This window comes from Copadichromis virginalis, linkage group LG11, assembly GCF_057382275.1.
Source record: "Copadichromis virginalis isolate Kocher_CV1m ecotype Utaka linkage group LG11, C_Virginalis_male_GT1.1, whole genome shotgun sequence".
In the NCBI taxonomy this organism is placed as follows: Eukaryota; Metazoa; Chordata; class Actinopteri; order Cichliformes; family Cichlidae; genus Copadichromis; species Copadichromis virginalis.
The window spans coordinates 13,578,815-13,598,033 of NC_140628.1; the positions used below are offsets into that span (position 1 = coordinate 13,578,815).

The following is a 19,219-nucleotide window of genomic DNA, read 5'->3' on the forward strand; positions in this document are numbered from 1 at the left end:
TAGATACCTCATGTCCTTTCAGTCCATCCTCTAAGAAAAAAAAAGACAGTTTGACCACAACCGTGGATTACTGGTTGCTGGTTCCATCTGAGGTTATTGCGTTAGCTAACTGTTTAAGAGTGTAAGCAACCTAATTGATCCCATGAGTAACAAATCATTTAGCACCTGCGGTGTTGTGTGTGTGGTGTGTGTGTTCTTTTTTTTTTTGTTAATCTCCCACGGGTTATTACGGTCTCTGCACACATGTTGATCAGACTCTGCAGAGCCCTAACTTGGTTCTTTTGGAGAAGTCAGGACTTGATAATCAGGTAAATTAAAGTTTCATACAAGTTAAAAATATTAACACTGGAGCCTCAGACTATTTGCAAATTCAGGGCTATTTATAATATGTAATAAGGTTACAGCTTGTATGCAAATTTAGTGAAATATTTTGCATTTGGGCAAATGAGACAGTAAAACCGGATATGATTTATCAGTCTGAGGAGAGCTAATGATTGTATGCTGCCTGCAAGCCTAGACCATTATTATGGCAACACATTTGTTTGTATGTCTGTTAAGAAAATCAGAGGTTCAAAAATAAATGTTGACATTTTTTCATTTGCTTCTCTATGCTTTGTAATTTTCACTTTGCTGTAGTGAGAGGGGCAGCGGTGAGACTGTGAATATAGAGGATGAAGCTGGCATTTCCAGACTTGGACATTGAGATGCGGTGGGGGTTAAGCACATTGATAGTAATATGAGCATCAAGACATATGCTGAATTAGAAGGTTTTGTGACTAGCAACTGCAAACAAATGCTTTACTTGGCTCATATGTCCAATTTCAGTCTCCCACACTCTGTCTCTTGTTCACTGGTGTTTCTCCGGGTCACTCACCCTGGGTGTGCATGCCTCTCCAATCCACAGCTGCTACTGGACTAAGATCTGCCTTCTTTTGCAGTCAAGTGGTGTAAATATAGGTTGCCATGGGGACACCATGACACTCAAAGGGTATGCTGACTAGATGCATGTGTGGTGGGAGAACCTGAGTGTCCCGGATGTGTGCTGCACACTCTGTGTCTATTGCGTAATCAGGTGAAAACGTAAGTCTGACTTTTCAAATGTGTGATTACTGGACAAATACATGAAAGAAATATAAATGATTAATTCTGATAAGACATACAAAACATAAAAATATTTTTTGTGCTTTATCTAGATTAAGCTTAATGTTTTTTTCTTATAAATTAAATGTAAAAGAATCCTTTTTTAACAGATAAATAAAGAAGTGTGCCAGGGATCCTGCAGTAGCCTTTCGGCATATGGGTCACCTGCTCAACCCACTCAAAAATGTGTTTTGATGGTTCTGATAGAGGATAATATACTAGGGTCATGCACTAGTATATTTGGATATTGGGTTGATAAGATCTTGGAACGTGGGACCATTTACTCAGTGTTTCCCTGACAAATAAGGATAAATGATACATTGTCTAACCTTTATTTCTCCCCTATTTAAAAACAAAGTGAAGGTGGTCTCCAGTGTGTATTTAGTATTATGCAATCTTTTTATCAAACAGGAATAATCTTAACTCTGACGTACACATTGGCAGTGTTTACATTTTGTAGTGTAATATGTGTGCCACCACACAAAGTCATGCCTTAACATTCAGTCACGATTTAACCCAAGTGTCTTGATCAAGATTGAGCATAGTAATATTCAGGTTATAGAAGAGGTAAAGCATGTTTTCAAATATTTATTTATGTGCCTTCTGGTAAGTTTTTATAGCTGCCCACATGTTCTAATTTCAGATGCACCGTAGACTGGAGCCCGGCTGATGCTGAGGGTTAAAAACTTCTGACATTGCTGTATAAACCAATAATTATTTTATATATGTGAATACATTGCTATAGACTTCTTTTTATTAGAAGGGAAACTGATGTGTACTCCTGTGCAGAAAGTATTGTGGACGAATTTTTTAAAAGAATTTTAATAGAGGCCAGCAAAAGAAATCCATCCTTGTTAATGCTGTTTTGTCAAGTAAAATGAACTATCCATTAGTAACCTTTTCTGTGTGTGCAGGTGTGTATGTGTGTGAGCATTGTAACTTAGTCTCTTCAGCAGCACTTACTGCCCCCCTGTGCCAGAGCTGGGTTTCCTTTTGCGTTGCGTTCCTTGGTGCTTCTTTATTTTCCCACTCTTTCTCTCTGTTTACGCTCATTCTAACTCTGTGGGAGACTAGGCTTCTTCTAAAGGAGTCTTTGTACATGTTTGAGCGAGGAAAAGCGAGAGAGAGAGAGGGAAAGGGAAATGTTACGGTGAGACAAACAGCAAGCGAAAGAGAGAGGAGGATACTAGCTGCCTGTGTTAAGCCTGGCCAGGACCCAGTCCCACAGTTCCACAGAGCCCTGTGCTGTTTACCTTAAAAGACTCAGACTTAACAGGAAAATGCAAAAAGTCTCTCACAGTTACAGGTCTGTAAGTCTGCTCTTTCATCACTACACACAGTTTTAGGTGCGTATATAGTCAGAGATTTTCTAGTCAATAATTAGAAATGACGTGCACTGTGATTCCAAAAAGTGAAACATTCTCACTGCACTGGATAATGAGTCAATGACTCTATGAGCCCTTTGGGCGCGAGTTAGTTGATATGTGACGTAGCTGTTAATGGTTAACTTTAGCCAGGTTAGAGTCCACTCACTGTGCTATGTCCATGTGCAAACGTCCTTCATTTTGCTGTCTTTAAACTGGGCAGGGATAACGTCGAGAATACTGGATTGAACAACTTCGGAGTCTACAATTAAATGCTTACACTGATTCTTCGGGGTGTCTCCCGAATCCTTGGAACGAGAGTTAAACAGTCTGATATATAACACGTTCGGAACACTTAATCAGCACAAGGACTGTTTTTGATGTGAGTGGGATGTTTTTTCTTTTCTTATCCAAGGCTAATACTTGAGAGAGTGAGTGTGTGCTTAATCATATGGCACTTGTCATTGCTGAGAGAATGAACTGTTTCATTTCTGTCTAATCAGCTGTGTGTGTCAGGGCAAGTACAGTTTATGTTTAGCCGAGGTCAAACACACAAGAAGGAGCTTGTCATTGACATCTGTCACAGTGCTCACGAGGAGCTGTGTGGCTGGAGTATGTTTTGCATCTGCGTTTGTTTTTTTAATTTGTGATTTTCATAAAAGTATTTTAAAGAGATTCAATGATGCGTGGTCTGTACCCTGGCTCATTTAGTACTTTATGGCTTCCTTTATTTCTGTTAAGAAAAAACCCCCCAATAGAATTTCTAATTTTCTCAACGCTGCTACAGTTCTGTCAGCCCAATTTTGTATTTTGTATTACTGTTTATAACATTGTTGATTCATATGTTCAGATATGTTTATAGATTCTCCTCAGGGGTGGAATGAAAATGAATGAGGGGTAGAGCAGGGCGATATGACCAAAAATATTTATCACGATATACATTTGAAAATTTACGATAACAATATAACTGACGATATAATTGACACTAGACAAAATACTTTACAACTCCACAACTTTATTAGTGCAAAAAAACCAAAAACCCATCAATGTATTTTCACATAAACAACCAGCTGTTTTTTATGTGCATTAAAGTTATATAAAAATGTAACAGTGCAAATTCCTTGCTGACAGTTTAATCAAAAGGCATTTCCAGTGGAAACTGGCCGACATATCCTCAGCATAACCATGTATAATATCCACAAAACTTAAAAAGAGGTTATACACACACAATACGGTAATATTATGTTGAAGCACAGTATCACTCCGCGAGGCTCCTGCCTACGATGCCGTAATGCTCCGACAATCCATCAAGCGGTGCGGCTTCGTAGCTTAGCAAAGTCGTACTAAAACATTTGACAGATTTTCGAGCGCCGTGTACCATATAAAATCGTTTAGAGGTCAGTAAACACAACCAGAATTCATACATAAGGCACACGGGATTATAAGGGGCACTGTCGATTTTCAGAAAAATCAAAGGATTGATTTTAAGTGTGTCGTATTGTCCAAACAACACGGTAATAACGACGGCACGCTAGCATGTTCTAGCAAAAACAGTGCTTTGTTGTGTATCTGACGGACGAAAACTAAACCAGTTCCACACCACTGAAGTTGCAGCATTTTTACAAACCAGTTCTGGTTCATCCGTTTCATTTAACGATCTGTTTTCGCTTTTCTCATTCTACGTCACCGCCATGTGCGTATGTAAACGTAGGCACTGCGCATGCGCGTTTTACCCATATTCTATCACGATATTTCATTTTCCTATCATTGCCCAACATTAATACCGGTATTACCGTGAACGGTATGATATAGCCCAGCCCTAATGAGGGGTGTTGTTTCTGTCAAAGCAAAGATGTTAATTTGCCTTTGGAAAGCTGTTTGATAGCAGGCATTGATTGTAGGAGTGTAGGAGTGATATTAAAGAGGCAATAGACCAGATAGATTAAACAGCTCCAAAAGGCTCAGAGATCTTGATAACCAAAATAATCATCTTGGCGTGTCTGTAGTTTGTTATGTAATCTAAATGAAGGGAAGGTTATGTCATAATCAGAAACAGAAAGATAGAAAAAAAGTCAACATTAGTATTCCGGCTGCCCCTGATGTGGTAGCAGTGGTTTGTATTCATAGGCTGTCATGTTGTGCAACTGACTGAACTTCAGAAAAAAAACCAGTAATGATTCAGAGGAAACAGACATTTATAATATATAATTTGTTTGTATAAAAATAAATATGTCATTAGGAAATTTTAAAGTATTGTATCATATGAAAAGGATGGCCTGAAAAAGAAAAAATATTCTTATTTGTGTATCTCTCCAACTTTCATCACCAAGAAGGAGGATGAAGGCCCATGCCCCACCTCCACCACCGGCCCCTCAACCCGCTCCACGCCATATCTTCAGAACCACTACACCTGATGGGGGAGGGACATCAGGCATGGAGGCCAAGGAGAACATCCTGAGGGCCACAGTGGATTTACAGTTAACCCTGCCACAGGGCAACCAGATTTATGTGACTGAGGATGGAAGGTGAGAAAAACAGGCCCACACAAGCACATATCAAACATAGTTTTGATTTGTTCATTTTATTGTCACATGTGTCATGACCAAAAGTTTTGCCCATTAATCTCATATTATTTGACTATAAAATCTTCATATATCTGTAGCTATTTTATTATTTATATCTGGAAATACAAATCGAATCTAACCTTAGTTTATTGTTAGTTCTGCGATATGATTCTATAGGTTGATCTTCATTCAGTCACCAGAAAAACTGTATGTTTGTTGCTCCTGTGCATGTTTTGTTCGCTGTGCCAGCGGGGCCTCGTTGGGGGGTTCCATTCCAATTTCCAACACAAGCTTTTTGTCCCAGAGAGTCAGTGGCTGACCTGCTAGTGCTCTCTGTCCCTAATGAGGCAATTGTCTCTAGGGCAGAAAACTGGGGATGTCTATCTTGTATAAAACAACAAGAAACTCTTTTAATAACTATAGAGAATGTATCACCATCAGATGCCTCTGTATGCTCATCACCAGAAAAACTATGTATCATATTATTGTCATAGAGGCTTTCTAACATGCAAAACTAGTATAATAGAAGAGGGGCCTGAAAGCTGAAGGCTCTGCCCCCCATTCCACTTTTAAATATTGCACAAACCACGGGTTGTTATGACACTATGAAGGTAAGACCTTGTATGACCTTCTATGTTTAATAGAAGATGGTCATATTATGATCAATGCTGCTTAAAACATCAGAACCTGTTGCTATGACTGTCACGGTCCTGGGTCTTTTGACCCAGCGTTTTGAGTTTTAGTATATGTTTAAGCTCTTCAGGTTTTCTAAGTTCATTTTTTATCATGCCTAGGTTGTTCTAGATCTTTGTTATTAGATTCCCCTTGTGTCTTCCACCCCTGTTAAGTCTCCCTTGCCCTTCATGTGTTTCATGTCTGTGTCTTACGTTGTCAAGTTCAGGTTGTCATGTCTGCGTCTTATGTTTCCTGTTTTATTTTGAAGAGGTCTTGTGTTCCTGTGTCTAGTATTACTCTTCCACTGTGACGTCGTTATGTTCATGTGTGTCAGCTGTTTCCCCCATGTGTTCCCACTTCTCTCATTAGCCTCCTGTGTGTATTTAGTCTGTGCCTTCTCATTCAGTCTTTGTCGGATCATCTGCGTTTTCCCTTGCCATGTCCTGCTTTCAGGTTTTCCTCACCACATTGCCATGTTTAGCGTTTCCCTATGTTTTCTACTTGCCAGGGTTCTTCATGTTCTTCAACCTAAACCCCAGTTTAGGTTATTGCTTAGTTTGCATTGTTTTCACCCTTTTATTTTGTACTGTTCTGCCTGCTTTAATAAACAGTTCATCATCAGTTAAGTTTGAGTTTGAGAATGTCTGCACCTGGGTCCTCTCTTCGCACGCCACGCAGTTTGCCTCGGCAAACTATGACAATGACAAAGGGGTAAACACAAATCATTCATACAAAGGCTCATTCACTATCTCCACCCTAAGGTCAAAGTGCAGACTCCTCATAGACTTATATCACCTGTTATATTCTATAGTGATAGTTAGTTAGTGATTAAATTCAAGGACTAAAAATAGCACATACAGGAATGTGCCAGCACATTGCAACATATAATTTTATCTTGTTTATAGTTATGGGTTTGGGACTTTTTAGTTTTATGTTTTGTGAACTTAAAAGACAGACTGTCTCATCTAAACACATTCCAGTCATGACTATACCAGAGATGACGTAATTCTCTACTTTTAAAATAAGCGAAACAGTGGTTGAATAAAGATATGGCATATCTTTGCATTCTTCTGATCTCATAAACTTCAGTTATCAATGTAAAGTTCCAGTCTTTGTTTGTTTTTTTACTTTCATTCCTGCCTTATTAATCCTGTGATTAAGGGAAGTTGTGCCTCACAAAGGACTCAGAAACTCTCAGAGGCTTTGCTCTAGTTGACGCACCTTTGCTGCTCTCTTAAAGCACAAACTTATTTTACAAAAGTCGAGTAGTCATGTTAAATAAACATGATCTCACTATTGACAAAATAAAACAAGCTTTAGGATATTTGCTATAATCAATCACCACGAGCAGGTTTATTTTGTAGGATTTAAAAATAGTGAAAAATGTGGTGCAGATATTGCACTAGGCATTTACAATGCAGGCATGATAGTATATGTTATTACTGAATTAATACTGTTGCTTAGGCAGTTAGTTACTTATTTAGTTATTATCTGGTTGTGTGTTTTTGTTGTCATGCTCCTATTAATATTATTATTACACCTAATATATTATTTTTATGACCGCAGTGTCACACTTCATGAATGATCTACATGCCCTGTGCACCCTCGTAATGTAATTTGTCACACTTTAAATATCTACGATAGGTACTTGAAACTACAGCTTAGTAATGCTTGACCATAACATGGTTAAAAATGACCCTATGTGAACCAGGGAGGTATATATTCAGTGCTAGAGTAAATACATAGAAAAAAATAGAGTAAATACTTAGAGATAGTCATTATGTTTTGGCATGTTTTGTATGAAATGAATCTCGAGAAGCACACCAGACACTGGGTCTGTTTTTGGTTTTAGTTGCAGTCTGCATCCATGTGTTAGTGATTGTCAATGGTGCTCTTTGTAGCAGTATCTCTCTCAGTTCTGTCATCTGATCTCTGTTCCCAGAAAACATTGGAGACTGTTTCTAGGTTTCTTTATGTGAGGATTGACAAGTAGTACTATAGGCCTCCACATGAGCACCGCAATCCAAACAGGCACACAAAGCAATGGGCATAAGTGAATGACAGAGGTATTATTTTTTATGCCCAGTGCTTTGTCACTACCTTTTTTGTAAAGACTCTTAGATGGACTGCACAGGTGAAATCTTCAGCAACCACCTTACCTTTTATAGAGCATATGGACGCGCTCAGGTTTTAGTTCTACTTCACATACAGTGTGTTATTTTTCAGTCAGAGTTTGGCAAAATTAAACAATAACATGGATTTTTGTAGGGGTTTAAAATGGATAAGAACATTCTCAGAAAAAGGTGCTACTAATATACAATCAACCTCAAATGAATGAAAAATATTTGTACAGAAAGAATTAAGATGAAGGCAATGTTTTGATGTTCATATTTAAATCACTGCTGCTGTCATTGTATCTGTATTTTGTCTGTGGAAATGGCTTAGATCAAAATACCACCCATTGTTTCATTGAAGTGCATCAAGTGAGAGTGTGGCATTGTTTCATTCCGTTCTCTTTACTTCAGCTAAGCTTCGAAGACTTTGTAACCCTAGCTTTTGTCCTGCCTCCCTTTCTTCTCTTCTCATCTCCTTCTGCATTTCTTTCTTAAACACACACACTCACACACACATACACACACACACTTTCCCTCTCACTCCTATTATCTCTCTCTTTCCCTCTCAGTAAAGCACTGATGGATCTGCTGGTCGAGCTGTGTAGTCGCTACCACCTGAATCCAGCTCTGCACACTTTGGAGGCTCTGTCTCCTGAGGGCCGGTCTTTGGGCTTCAAGCCCAACGCACTGTTGGGCTCCCTTAACGTGGCCTGTGTGCTTATCAAGGAAAAAGTGTTGGAGGAGAAAGTGGCGCGCAGACCAGCACCCAAAGTGCCAGAGGTGAGTTGCAGTGGATCCTGACACCTTGAGCCACCTCCTCTTTTGTCATATGTGCGTTATATGTTGGTCTATACTGTTACAGCATATTTAAAACCTGCAAATGTTTTCTTTTTTATGCCTGGCTTGGATTTGTGTTGTTTTGATTGCACAAAGGGTTATCTCATGTTTTTACAAATCAAATTTGCATTCACTGCAAGTCTTATGTAATGCCTGTCCCTCTCTGCCTTTTATCACTGACCACTGGCAGAAAGCATGGCCAGTGAATCCTGTAAGGGCCATTTCTAAGGTAGGAAGCTGGTTGGTATTAAACTGGCCAGCAAGTCCCTTATTGGAGTTTATAAACTGATTTTAAGTCTAGTGTGCTTTTTCTGCCTTACTGTCTGTCTGGATGTTTTATTCTATTCAGCATCAATCTCTTTCTCTCTGCCTTTTCTTGTCTTCGCCTTCACTCTCCTCCTACCGTTTGAATATTTGATGAGTACCTTACCTTTAGTTACCATGCATTATTTCTCTGCTCTTCTCAGGACTCACTGGCTGCTCTCTCTCCCTTTGACCCCACCTGGCCATAGGCCAGAGGCTGACACTGTTTCAGACAGCACTGTCAGTCATTGGTCTTCTCTGTTTTATCTCACATCTTCTCATTATGTAACCAATTTCAACAGCTCAAATTAAATAGCTTGTTTCGATTGCCAGTGTATTGGATCCACCCAGTAGTCTAATATGTTAGCCCAGGAATAAAGTCTACGGTTATGGAAGATATCGTTCACACTGCTATTGAAATGTGTTTTGTTGATATGAATGGGGTGTTCAAAATGTTAGAAACAAAATTCAGTAAAATGCAAACATTTAAAATTAGTGTAGTACTTATAAAATTGTCAGAAGTAAGGAATCACAATACTTTATTAATCCTTTAGGAAATTATGTAACTAAATTGATTAACTGAACAATAGTTAGCGATAAATAAACTGTTTGTCCTTTCCCGATGCACCAGAAAAACTACACGGAAATGGCTACCAGTAACAAATATGTCAGTTTTGCACCTTATTTTAATATTACATTATACTATCAGTTACCTGTTTTGGTTGCTAATTTGATTATTCTTGGTTAGGAAAAATTGTTTCAGTCACAAAGATGGGAAATTTATTTTTGTCTCCATTTAACCTTCCGATAGTCTCGAGTATTTCAACCATCTATCTAGTGACCATATTAGCAGAAACATTAAAATATACCCATGTCACAGGCTTAAAATACTGTTTATTTTGGAAAACCTATGACCATCAACCTGAACATTTTCATATATAATGGGTAAATTATAACAACTTAGCACCTCTTCCACAATTTGCTGATAAGCTTGGTACATTCACGAAAGAGGCTGCCAATAGTACTGTGGTAGAATTGTGCTTTCTTTTATTGTTATTTCTTTTTCTTTATTATTGCAGTGTCATCCTCTGTGTGTTCTCCTCTACTTTTTATATTTTTAAACCAAAATATGCTATTGTACATCAATCAGAAATATGACTATATTTAAATATATTTATATATATATATGTATAAATATTAGTTAAGTATGTCTTTTAGGCTAGCATATTTTATCAGTCAGTTAACTTTGTTGTATTTTTTCCCTTAACTACATCATCCTTTTTCTTGACTTGATGATTCATCCTTGATTAGCTCTTAATGTCATCCAGCTGTTTGCGTGTCTAATTTTCTCCATCGTTTTCCCCTCTGTGTATCAGAAAACTGTGCGATTGATGGTGAACTATCATGGCAACCAGAAGGCCGTAGTACGGGTGAACCCCTTGATATCGCTCCAGGCTCTGATACCAGTCATCTGTGACAAGTGTGAGTTCGACCCTACACGTGTCCTGCTGCTGAAGGATAGCATCAGCCAACGAGAGTTACCGCTGGACAAAACTCTAGCAGAACTCGGGATCAAAGATCTCTACGTACATGATCAGAGGCTAGGTAAGCCTGACCTCATTTCTCTTTGCTCTTTGTGAAATATGTCAAATTTCTGTTAGTATTGTTTTCCCAGTAGCACGCAAGATGATACAGATCCTAAACGATGATACTTTTTTCTTTTGATTCTTTTAATGTGGAAATATTTATTCATTAATCTGTGTAATGCTATAATGGAGAAGCTGCACAATCTCACAGTCAAACGTATATACATATCATATCACACACATATCACTAACCATATTTACATGGCTACAGTCTTTGTAATGGCTACATTGATCAGGAAACAGGAGAAGGAAGACAGGATGGCATTTTTTTTCTCTGGATTTGATTTTTAATAAAAGGTTTTTCCTCTCTGTTTTTCCATCGGTGAACCATGTCGGTCAGGCAAAATTTTATCTGGGGCTTGTATGGGAGGAACGCAGAGGGAAAAGGTGAATGGAAGATAAGAGTTGATAAGAACGTACTACCTTGTGACTGTAAATGTAACAGCAGTCAGCTACCTGTCATAATAAATAAAATAAATAAATAATGATAAAATGAACTTGAGCGACTTTAAAGTTATTAGGAGTTTACAGAGGTTTCACAGAAATGGAGCTAAGGTCTGTTTTCAGAATCAGAATACGTTATTAATCCCTAAGGAAATTATGTTTACCAAATTATTTCCCAAAGGTTTCTACACAAACTGGAAGACTTGTTGCCACCACAGAAGTTGAAAGAATATATGTTTAAGGCACTACTGACGAGTTACCCCTCTGTTATTTTGTCTGTAGGTACAGGTTAGCATAGACGGGTTAGCATCCTATATTCAGTAGATACATCTGTTATAACTGTCTTTGAGAATAAATCTCAGTTGTTCAATTTTCACATTGTTTAGATAAACTCTTAATCGGGTTCCTTAATAATTGTATTTTGTTTTAGATGTCGCTGAAATGTCTGTGCCATCTATAATGTTGCAAATCTTATATATCTAAGCAGACACAGATTGCCAGATTAGTTTCCTGAATGTGGCTAAAGTCTACAGTACTAGCACCGGTAACCCTCCTTCCTTCCAGGTTAGCGTTCACGCTCCTGTGCTGCATGTGGTTACACATCACTTTGGTTACGTGGTTATATGCCACTTTACTCTGACACCACAGACGTACAACTGCTCATCGTTTTCTTCATCAAAGTACTGTGCAGCCGTGCTGATTTTTGCATCTGTCAGCTGCTTGCTCTCCACCTTGCTCAAATGCACTATGTCTAAAACAGAGAGAAAGAGGGTTGGAGCCCTCTGTCCGTGCTGTAGCCCCAGTTTTTTGCAGGTCGCATAATAACATTAGGTGACTGCTGTTGTAGAAAAAGAGCGTTTAAAATTCTAGGGGACTTGTTAAGCACATACCTAAATCTTACACATTTCACCTCTAACTCCAGTCACTTTAAAGCAAGTGTCTGTACATATATTCAAAATTGTATTAACTTTTTAAAAGATAAAATAATGCTTTGCTCTGCTGAATAAAACTATCTGGTAAACATAGGATGTAACACTTAAGATGATGATGTGAAATTTAAGCAGACAAAGGATGTTAGCGTGGATACTGGTGTGTGCTTTGGCTTGCCCTGCTATTGTCTCACAGTATCTGCTGTTATCCTGTCCATACAACGGCTGAAATAGCGAGCTTTTATGAATCATGTACGGCCTTTGTATTAATACATAATTCATGTAGTATGAAGTTATGGTTGTTTACTGCGCGATTATCCACACCCACTGGTATTTATAGTTAAAGGTTCTCTTGTGATCTCACAGTAAAAACGTGTATTTTATCACTTAAGTGATGTGACAAGGGAACAGTAGAACATTATGTCACTTTTATGGTCAAGCACTCTTGTGCAAGATTTTGGTAATCAACAAGGCCACCCAGTTTCCCTTTAAATGTTTCTTTCTCAGCATTTGGTATGCTAAAAGGTTTTTGGTAAATTGTAGGGTTCGAATCCTTTCCAAATCACCGCGTCATGTTTTCAGTTACATTTTACACAGTCCTACCCTTTTGAACATAGTAGTAATGTAGTTTACTTTCATTATTATGAGGCAATTATACAAATGACTTCCTCTTGTGAATCAGTAGTTACGTAGCGCATCGGCTGTGCTGTGACACAAAAGCACAAGCACAGCCGCTCTGTCATGTAGATGAGTTATCCATTAATGACGTTTGTGTTTTTAAACTTTATCATGTTTTACAGCTTTCCAGCCTAAAATGGCTTCTGCCCCTGCACTTAACTACACAGGTATTAGACGTATATATTGTGTGTCTTAGCGTTGGCACCATTCAAATACATGTGGTTGTTTAACCCAATGTATCGCTGCTTGCTTATTAACCCTGCATTGTTGCTGCATTGGATATTAACCATTAACCAGCCATATTAAAAGAAATCATTTGTTGCTTTATGTACTTTTTTTTAACCTGCGTGAACATCAATGCCTTCAATTTTTAAAGGCTTTATTAATAAATTGGCTTGCTTCTGCCTCGTTTCAGAACCCAAATCATGAGTATTAGCCCTTAAATGTTTGATAGTTAGTTTACCTTCCCTCTCAGTCCTTGAGTCTGTAGTTTTATCACGACACATTCTTACTTACTGCTTAGCTGATTATAAAAGTTGGGTAGAGGTGAACCTGAGGAAAAGCAAAGCTGCAGCTCCCTCTTCTGAGCAAAACTGGAAGGTTAATTTATTGCTTTTAAAACAAAGGTATCTGTTTGGAGTAATATTTAGAGTTGACTGACTGTTAAAAAAAAAACTATTTTTTTCTGTTAACCATATGTTAACCTTTTCGTTAACCTTTGCATGCAGAAAAAACCATGTCTTTCCCTTTTTCTTTCCTCCCTTTCTTTAATTATAAGGTGCTTACATTACTTTCCTCCTGCTCTTGTTTTACTTTTTTAGACTTTGTTCGCTCCAGTACTGGCAGTTTGGACAGACCAGAAAAAAAAGGCCTCCTGGGTATCTTCCAGTTCAACAGGAGGAAATCCAAGGTGAGACTCATTCCTGGGCAATATGCTGTATGTGTGCAGGAAGTATGTCTGAATTATTAAATAAGAAAACAGCATGGACATCATTATAATTCTGCCCTTAGTTTTTGCATTTAATTATTTATACAAGTATCATTAGAAAAATAATAGTGTGAAGTAATTTACAAACTAACCTTTAGCATCATACTTATAGGCCATTCATACTTAACTGATAGCTGAGGCAAGCTAAATGCATGGCTGAATAGTTTGATGCTGCATGTTAGTTGTGCCTTCCGTTTGCAGACAGAGACAACATCTGTGGACATGGATGACTTTGATGATAAAATAATCCAAAACACTGACACACAATCCTGTGTAAGTACGTCTAACAATTTTTACAATGTCCAGAAGGGAAATAAAGCTCTCATCTTAACTTGTTACTGAAGCCGTGCAATCCCATACGGTGTTCCAGTTATTCTGTATAACTGGAACATAATACAGACTGCTTCTATGGACAGACTGCTGTTTGTGCAAACTGGGAACATACCTTGGAGCCAGTGGCTTTTACCTTAAGTTGTGTGCATCATCATTGCTTTATTTTTTTAATATAAGGGATTTTCAAAAAATGTATCAAAATAAACAGGAGGACTTTAGCTTTGAAGCCCTGCGACAGACTGGCGACCTGTCCAGGGTGTACCCCGCCTCTCGCCCTATGACAGCTGGGATAGGCTCCAGCGCCCCGGCGACCCTGAAAAGGATGAGCGGAAGCGAATGGATGGATGGATGGACTTTAGCTTTGAAACAAGCATTAGCAATAGAGCAGCACTGCTAGTACTATGCCATCTGTGTCCTTTGTCATCACCTTTAGTGCTTGATTTTGGATTGCATTTAACATTTTACTGACTTACACAGTTAAGACTATTGAAAGCTTCCTGTTGGTGCCTCGGGGTAAATTGTCCTGCACGAGTTATATGTAGCAGTAGTCATAATAGCAGTAATTTAACATGTCAACAAATACAAGATAAATGTGGATGTAAGTTGCCTTGTTACGTGCAATAAAACTGTCTTTTGACAAGGGCATATGTTGTGCCTGGTATTTGCATGAGTAGATAACAAGGACCCATGGCAAGTTTGTGTTTAAGACCCACAGTCACAGTAATCCATCCATGCCTGTGTCACCAAAGCCCGTCACTTTGGCCGATAATTTATTCGTTTTAATGGAAATTTTTAGTTGTTTCAGCTTTAAAAAGTAGTTCTGCAATAGAAACCCAACATTCCCTTATGACCAACAACTTGATGACACTGCAGGACAACAAAAAAACTTTTAGCAGAAATAAATCTCCTGTAGATCCAGGCTTACAGACAGGAGAAATCTAATACAGAACCAGTTGGGGTGAAGGGAAGTAGAAGGAAAAGACAAAAGAGGACCAGAGAGAGCTGTTAGAATGAAGACCAAGCACAAACTATGGTGCAGAGAGACTAGATTATTTCAATGCAGTAATGTGTGCCGATGTCCTCCAGAGGGCAGTCATTCTATAAGATTAGTCAGCAGACTCTCAAGCATCTGTTCATCACAGGTCTTTATCAGTGCAGTTCATAACACCATTACATTTTCTTTTAAGCAACCATCATCCATCTCTTTACTTCTGCATCTGAGCACTAATTTGGTAGTACGTATCCAATTTGGATACATATACATACATATATATCTAAAATCAGCTCAAATGTATATATATATATATATATATATATGTATACAAATTTGAGCTGATTTTAGAATCTGAATATGATAAACATCAGTAACATAATGTAAAAGATTTTCCTCCAAGATTTCTCTGCAGTATATCCAGATGCACATTTAGACGCTGCATTTAGCAGCACTGAAGCTGTTATAGCTATAACTAAATCAATGGCATTTGATTACATTAGCCTGCCTGCCTCCCTCCTATTCAGTACACTGCTTCTCTAAGCTTGCCCTTGACTCCACCCTTCCAACTTTGTGTCTACTGCTTAATACTGAGCATTATTAACATTATCTTCTTCTTTTCCTTTTCCAGCCAGTCCTCTTTGTCCTTTTTTTATTCTCTTCGTTATCTTTAATTATTTCTTAAAGATTTTGCATATAGGGATCACAGTGTAATTAAAAGGAAAAAAGTCAGCAGACTATGAATTAAACATCAAAACTGTTATAGACACAGCACAACTCATTTACTTTGCTGAAACACTGAAAAGTATGAAAGACAGTTTTGTTGGATTGATTAATAATTCTTTTTTTTTCTACTGGACTTTAATGCAGCTTTTTTTTCCCCTATGATTGTTTCTCAGCCTGGGCAGTTTTTAGACCACACGCATGCATTTGCACACACCAGAAAACACACACCCACAGAGTGTTATCAACCCAAAGGCATCACATTACCCTACCTTGGCTACATTAGCACTAAAAGCCCAGCCTCTTATCTCTAATTGTTCATTAGGGGCTAAACTACTGTGTGTGTCAGTGTAAGTGTGTGTGGTCATAAAACATTAGCATGGTCAAATAGCGTTATGTCTGGGAAGACCTCATTCTAAAGCAAACTCACTTCTAAAAGTTTTTTTTTAAATATGCAGTATTTATTTGTTCTTAGCTTTTTAGGGAGTGGCATTGCTTAAGTTCCTCTAATACAGTGGTTCTCAAACTTTTTTTGCTAGGCCCCCCTTTGTTTTACAAGAAAAATGTTCGCGCTGGTTGGTTTGGAAACATATTTGGCGATGCTTCATCTCCTGCTTTGCGTTTGTGTGGAAGCCCCGTCAAAAACCTGTCAATTATGCTAGCGGTGTCCAAGCGTTTTTGTTTTTTTTTCATACTGCTCTTAGATCCACTTGCCACTGATCATTGTTCTTTTAGGTTGCATCCTTCTCCCATATGCTCTTCCAATACTGCTCCGTCTCCAGCCTTGGTGACGCTGTTCTTATATTGTTCCCTTGCTATTGAGAGTACACCTTGGATGTGTCCGTGCAGAACAGCTGGTTTATTCTCCTGCCTTCTATCTCTCTGCTATACCTTTTCAAGTGGTTAGCCAAGGCTGTGAGTATTTGCTTGGCAGTTTCTAAGGCGTCAGATATGGGCAGCTTGCTGTTTGCAGTAGGAATTTTCCTTAGTGCTGCATTCACATCTTCTAGTAGACTTTCAGAGGGTACTTCATGTAGTCTTGGTAACCAACTACAGAGGGTCCAGGTTTCCAGTTTCACCATGATCCTCTCGTTCTGGTCAGCTACGCTCGCACTCAGTGCTCCTTCTTCCATCGTACTTGGGGCCTGGTACTCAATCTCGGGTGGAGGTAATATCTCCCGCCTGACTTGTTGTCCTGGCTCTCCCTTGCCATAGCATTTGTGCTATATACCTTATGGATCTCTAGCTGTGAAAGCAGTTCCTTCTACTCAATGTTGGAACACCAAGCTATTAGTTGTTTCTCTGTCAGTCTGCTGGGTATCGAAGGTTCCATAGGTTCCACATCCTAGTCAAGTAACCTCTTCTGCTGGAAACGGAGTAGCATTCCAACAGGGCCCTGTTCTTATTTCCTTCAAGCTCGGGTCCTACCAGAGCACTTGGAGCTTGAGGGTCCTGTGCAGTATCTTAGCTGTTCCTAGGACTGCGCTCTTCTGGACAGAGATCGCAGATGTTGTTCCTGAGATCTGCTGGAGCCACTCGCCTGGCTTGGGAGTCACTGCACCTTGTGCTCCAATTACCACTGGGACCACTGTTGCCTTCACCCTCCACATCTTCTCGAGCTCTTCTCTGAGCCTTTGGTACATCTTCAGCTTCTCGTGTTCCTTCTTCCTGATGTTGCTGTCATTCGGTATCACTACGTCTATCACTACAGCCGTCTTCTTCTGCTTGTCTATCACTACTATGTCCGGTTGGTTAGCCACCATTTTGTCCATCTGTATCTGGAAGTCCCACAGGATCTTAGCTCAGTTATTCTCAACCACCCTAAGAGGCGTCTCCCATTTTGATCTCGTATACTTCTTAATATACAATACAATACAGGTTTATTTGTATAGCACATTTAAAACCAAGGGTATACCAAAGTGCTTCACAATAACACAATAAACAGTTAATGATAACAAAACCAGTAAGTCATTAAAACAAATTAGATTAAATGAAAGACAGAAGCATTAAAAGATAGAAGTAGGGAAAATTCAGAGTATCCAGAAAATGTCAAAATGAATAATGATACAGCAATTAGTGAGAGGTAAAGTTTAGCATGTATATATATATATACATATATACACACACACACACACACACACACACACACACACACACACACACACACACAATACCTACAACCACGATTACCGACACTAACAAGCTGATCTACAAAACGGCAGCAGTGATCAGTGAGATGCTTGGCTACAAGTTGAACAGCAACAAGAGGCAGTACCCTCCATGGAGAAGGAGGCTAGAGGGCAAGATCAAAGTAGCACGGAGGGAGGTTAGCCAACTAACGGAGTTGCAGAAAGGTGCGACAAAGAAGGTGCATAAGAAATACAGCAAGCTGTCCATACCTGAGGCCTTGGAAACTGCCAAGCAAAGACTCACAGCCTTGGCCAGCCGCTTGAGGAGGTACACCAGAGAGATAGAAGGCAGGAGAATAAACCAGCTGTTCTCCACAGAAGCAGCAAAGGTGTACTCTCAGTGGCAAGGGAACAATAATAATAAGAGAACAGCACCACCAAGGCTGGAGACGGAGCAATACTGGAAGAGCATATGGGAGAAGGACGCAACCCATAACGGCAATGCTCAGTGGCTAGTGGATCTGAGGGCAGACCATAGCGACCTCCCTGAACAGGGTCCAGTAACCATCATAGTGGCAGATATCCAAGAAAGGGTCTCCAGTATGAAGAGTTGGACAGCACCAGGGCCCGACATGGTTCACGTCTACTGGCTAAAGAAGCTGACTGCACTCCACGAGCGTCTGGCAGCACAAATGAACCAGCTGCTAGTTAACGAGAGACACCCGGAATGGCTAACTGAAGGTCGGATGGTCCTGATCCCCAAGGACCCCAAGAAGGGACCGGTCCCCTCCAACTACTGACCAATAACCTGCCTCAGTACTACATGGAAGCTCCTGTCAGGCATCATATCGGCTAAGATGAACAGGCACATGGGTCAATACATGAGCGGGACACAGAAAGGAATTGGCAAGAATACCAGAGGCGCAAAACACCAGCTACTGGTAGACAGAACAGTCAGCCGAGACTGCAAGACCAGACTGACCAACCTGTGCACTGCCTGGATTGATTACAAGAAGGCCTATGACTCAATGCCCCACAGCTGGATACTGGAATGCCTAGAATTGTACAAGATCAATGGGACCCTAAGAGCCTTCATCAGGAACTCAATGGGGATGTGACGTACAACACTAGAGGCCAACTCCAAGCCCATAGCACAAGTCACCATCAAGTGCGGGGTCTACCAAGGAGATGATCTGTCCCCACTGCTGTTCTGCATAGGCCTGAACCCCCTCAGTGAGATCATTAACAAGACTGGCTACGGATACCGACTACGGAACGGAGCAGTTGTCAGCCACCTCCTGTACATGGATGACATCAAGCTGTATGCCAAGAGTGAACAAGACATCGATTCACTGATCCAC

General features: G+C 39.6%; 1 protein-coding gene across 7 annotated transcripts in view; it reads left to right on the top strand.

The window, feature by feature from the left end:
- cobl (cordon-bleu WH2 repeat protein) overlaps window positions 1-19,219 on the top strand; it is a 68,182-nt gene that overhangs the window by 5,955 nt on the left and 43,008 nt on the right. For 2 of the 7 annotated variants that reach the window (XM_085473214.1, XM_085473208.1), the window contains 6 exons: window positions 4,835-5,029; window positions 8,427-8,637; window positions 10,374-10,602; window positions 12,817-12,861; window positions 13,516-13,604; window positions 13,884-13,955. In XM_085473214.1, the coding sequence (XP_085329340.1) occupies window positions 4,835-5,029; window positions 8,427-8,637; window positions 10,374-10,602; window positions 12,817-12,861; window positions 13,516-13,604; window positions 13,884-13,955 (841 nt within the window). Of the gene's footprint in view, window positions 1-2,665; window positions 2,887-4,834; window positions 5,030-8,426; window positions 8,638-10,373; window positions 10,603-12,816; window positions 12,862-13,515; window positions 13,605-13,883; window positions 13,956-19,219 lie in introns of those variants that run through there. The other 5 variants (XM_085473210.1, XM_085473211.1, XM_085473209.1 and 2 more) reach the window with 5 other exon arrangements.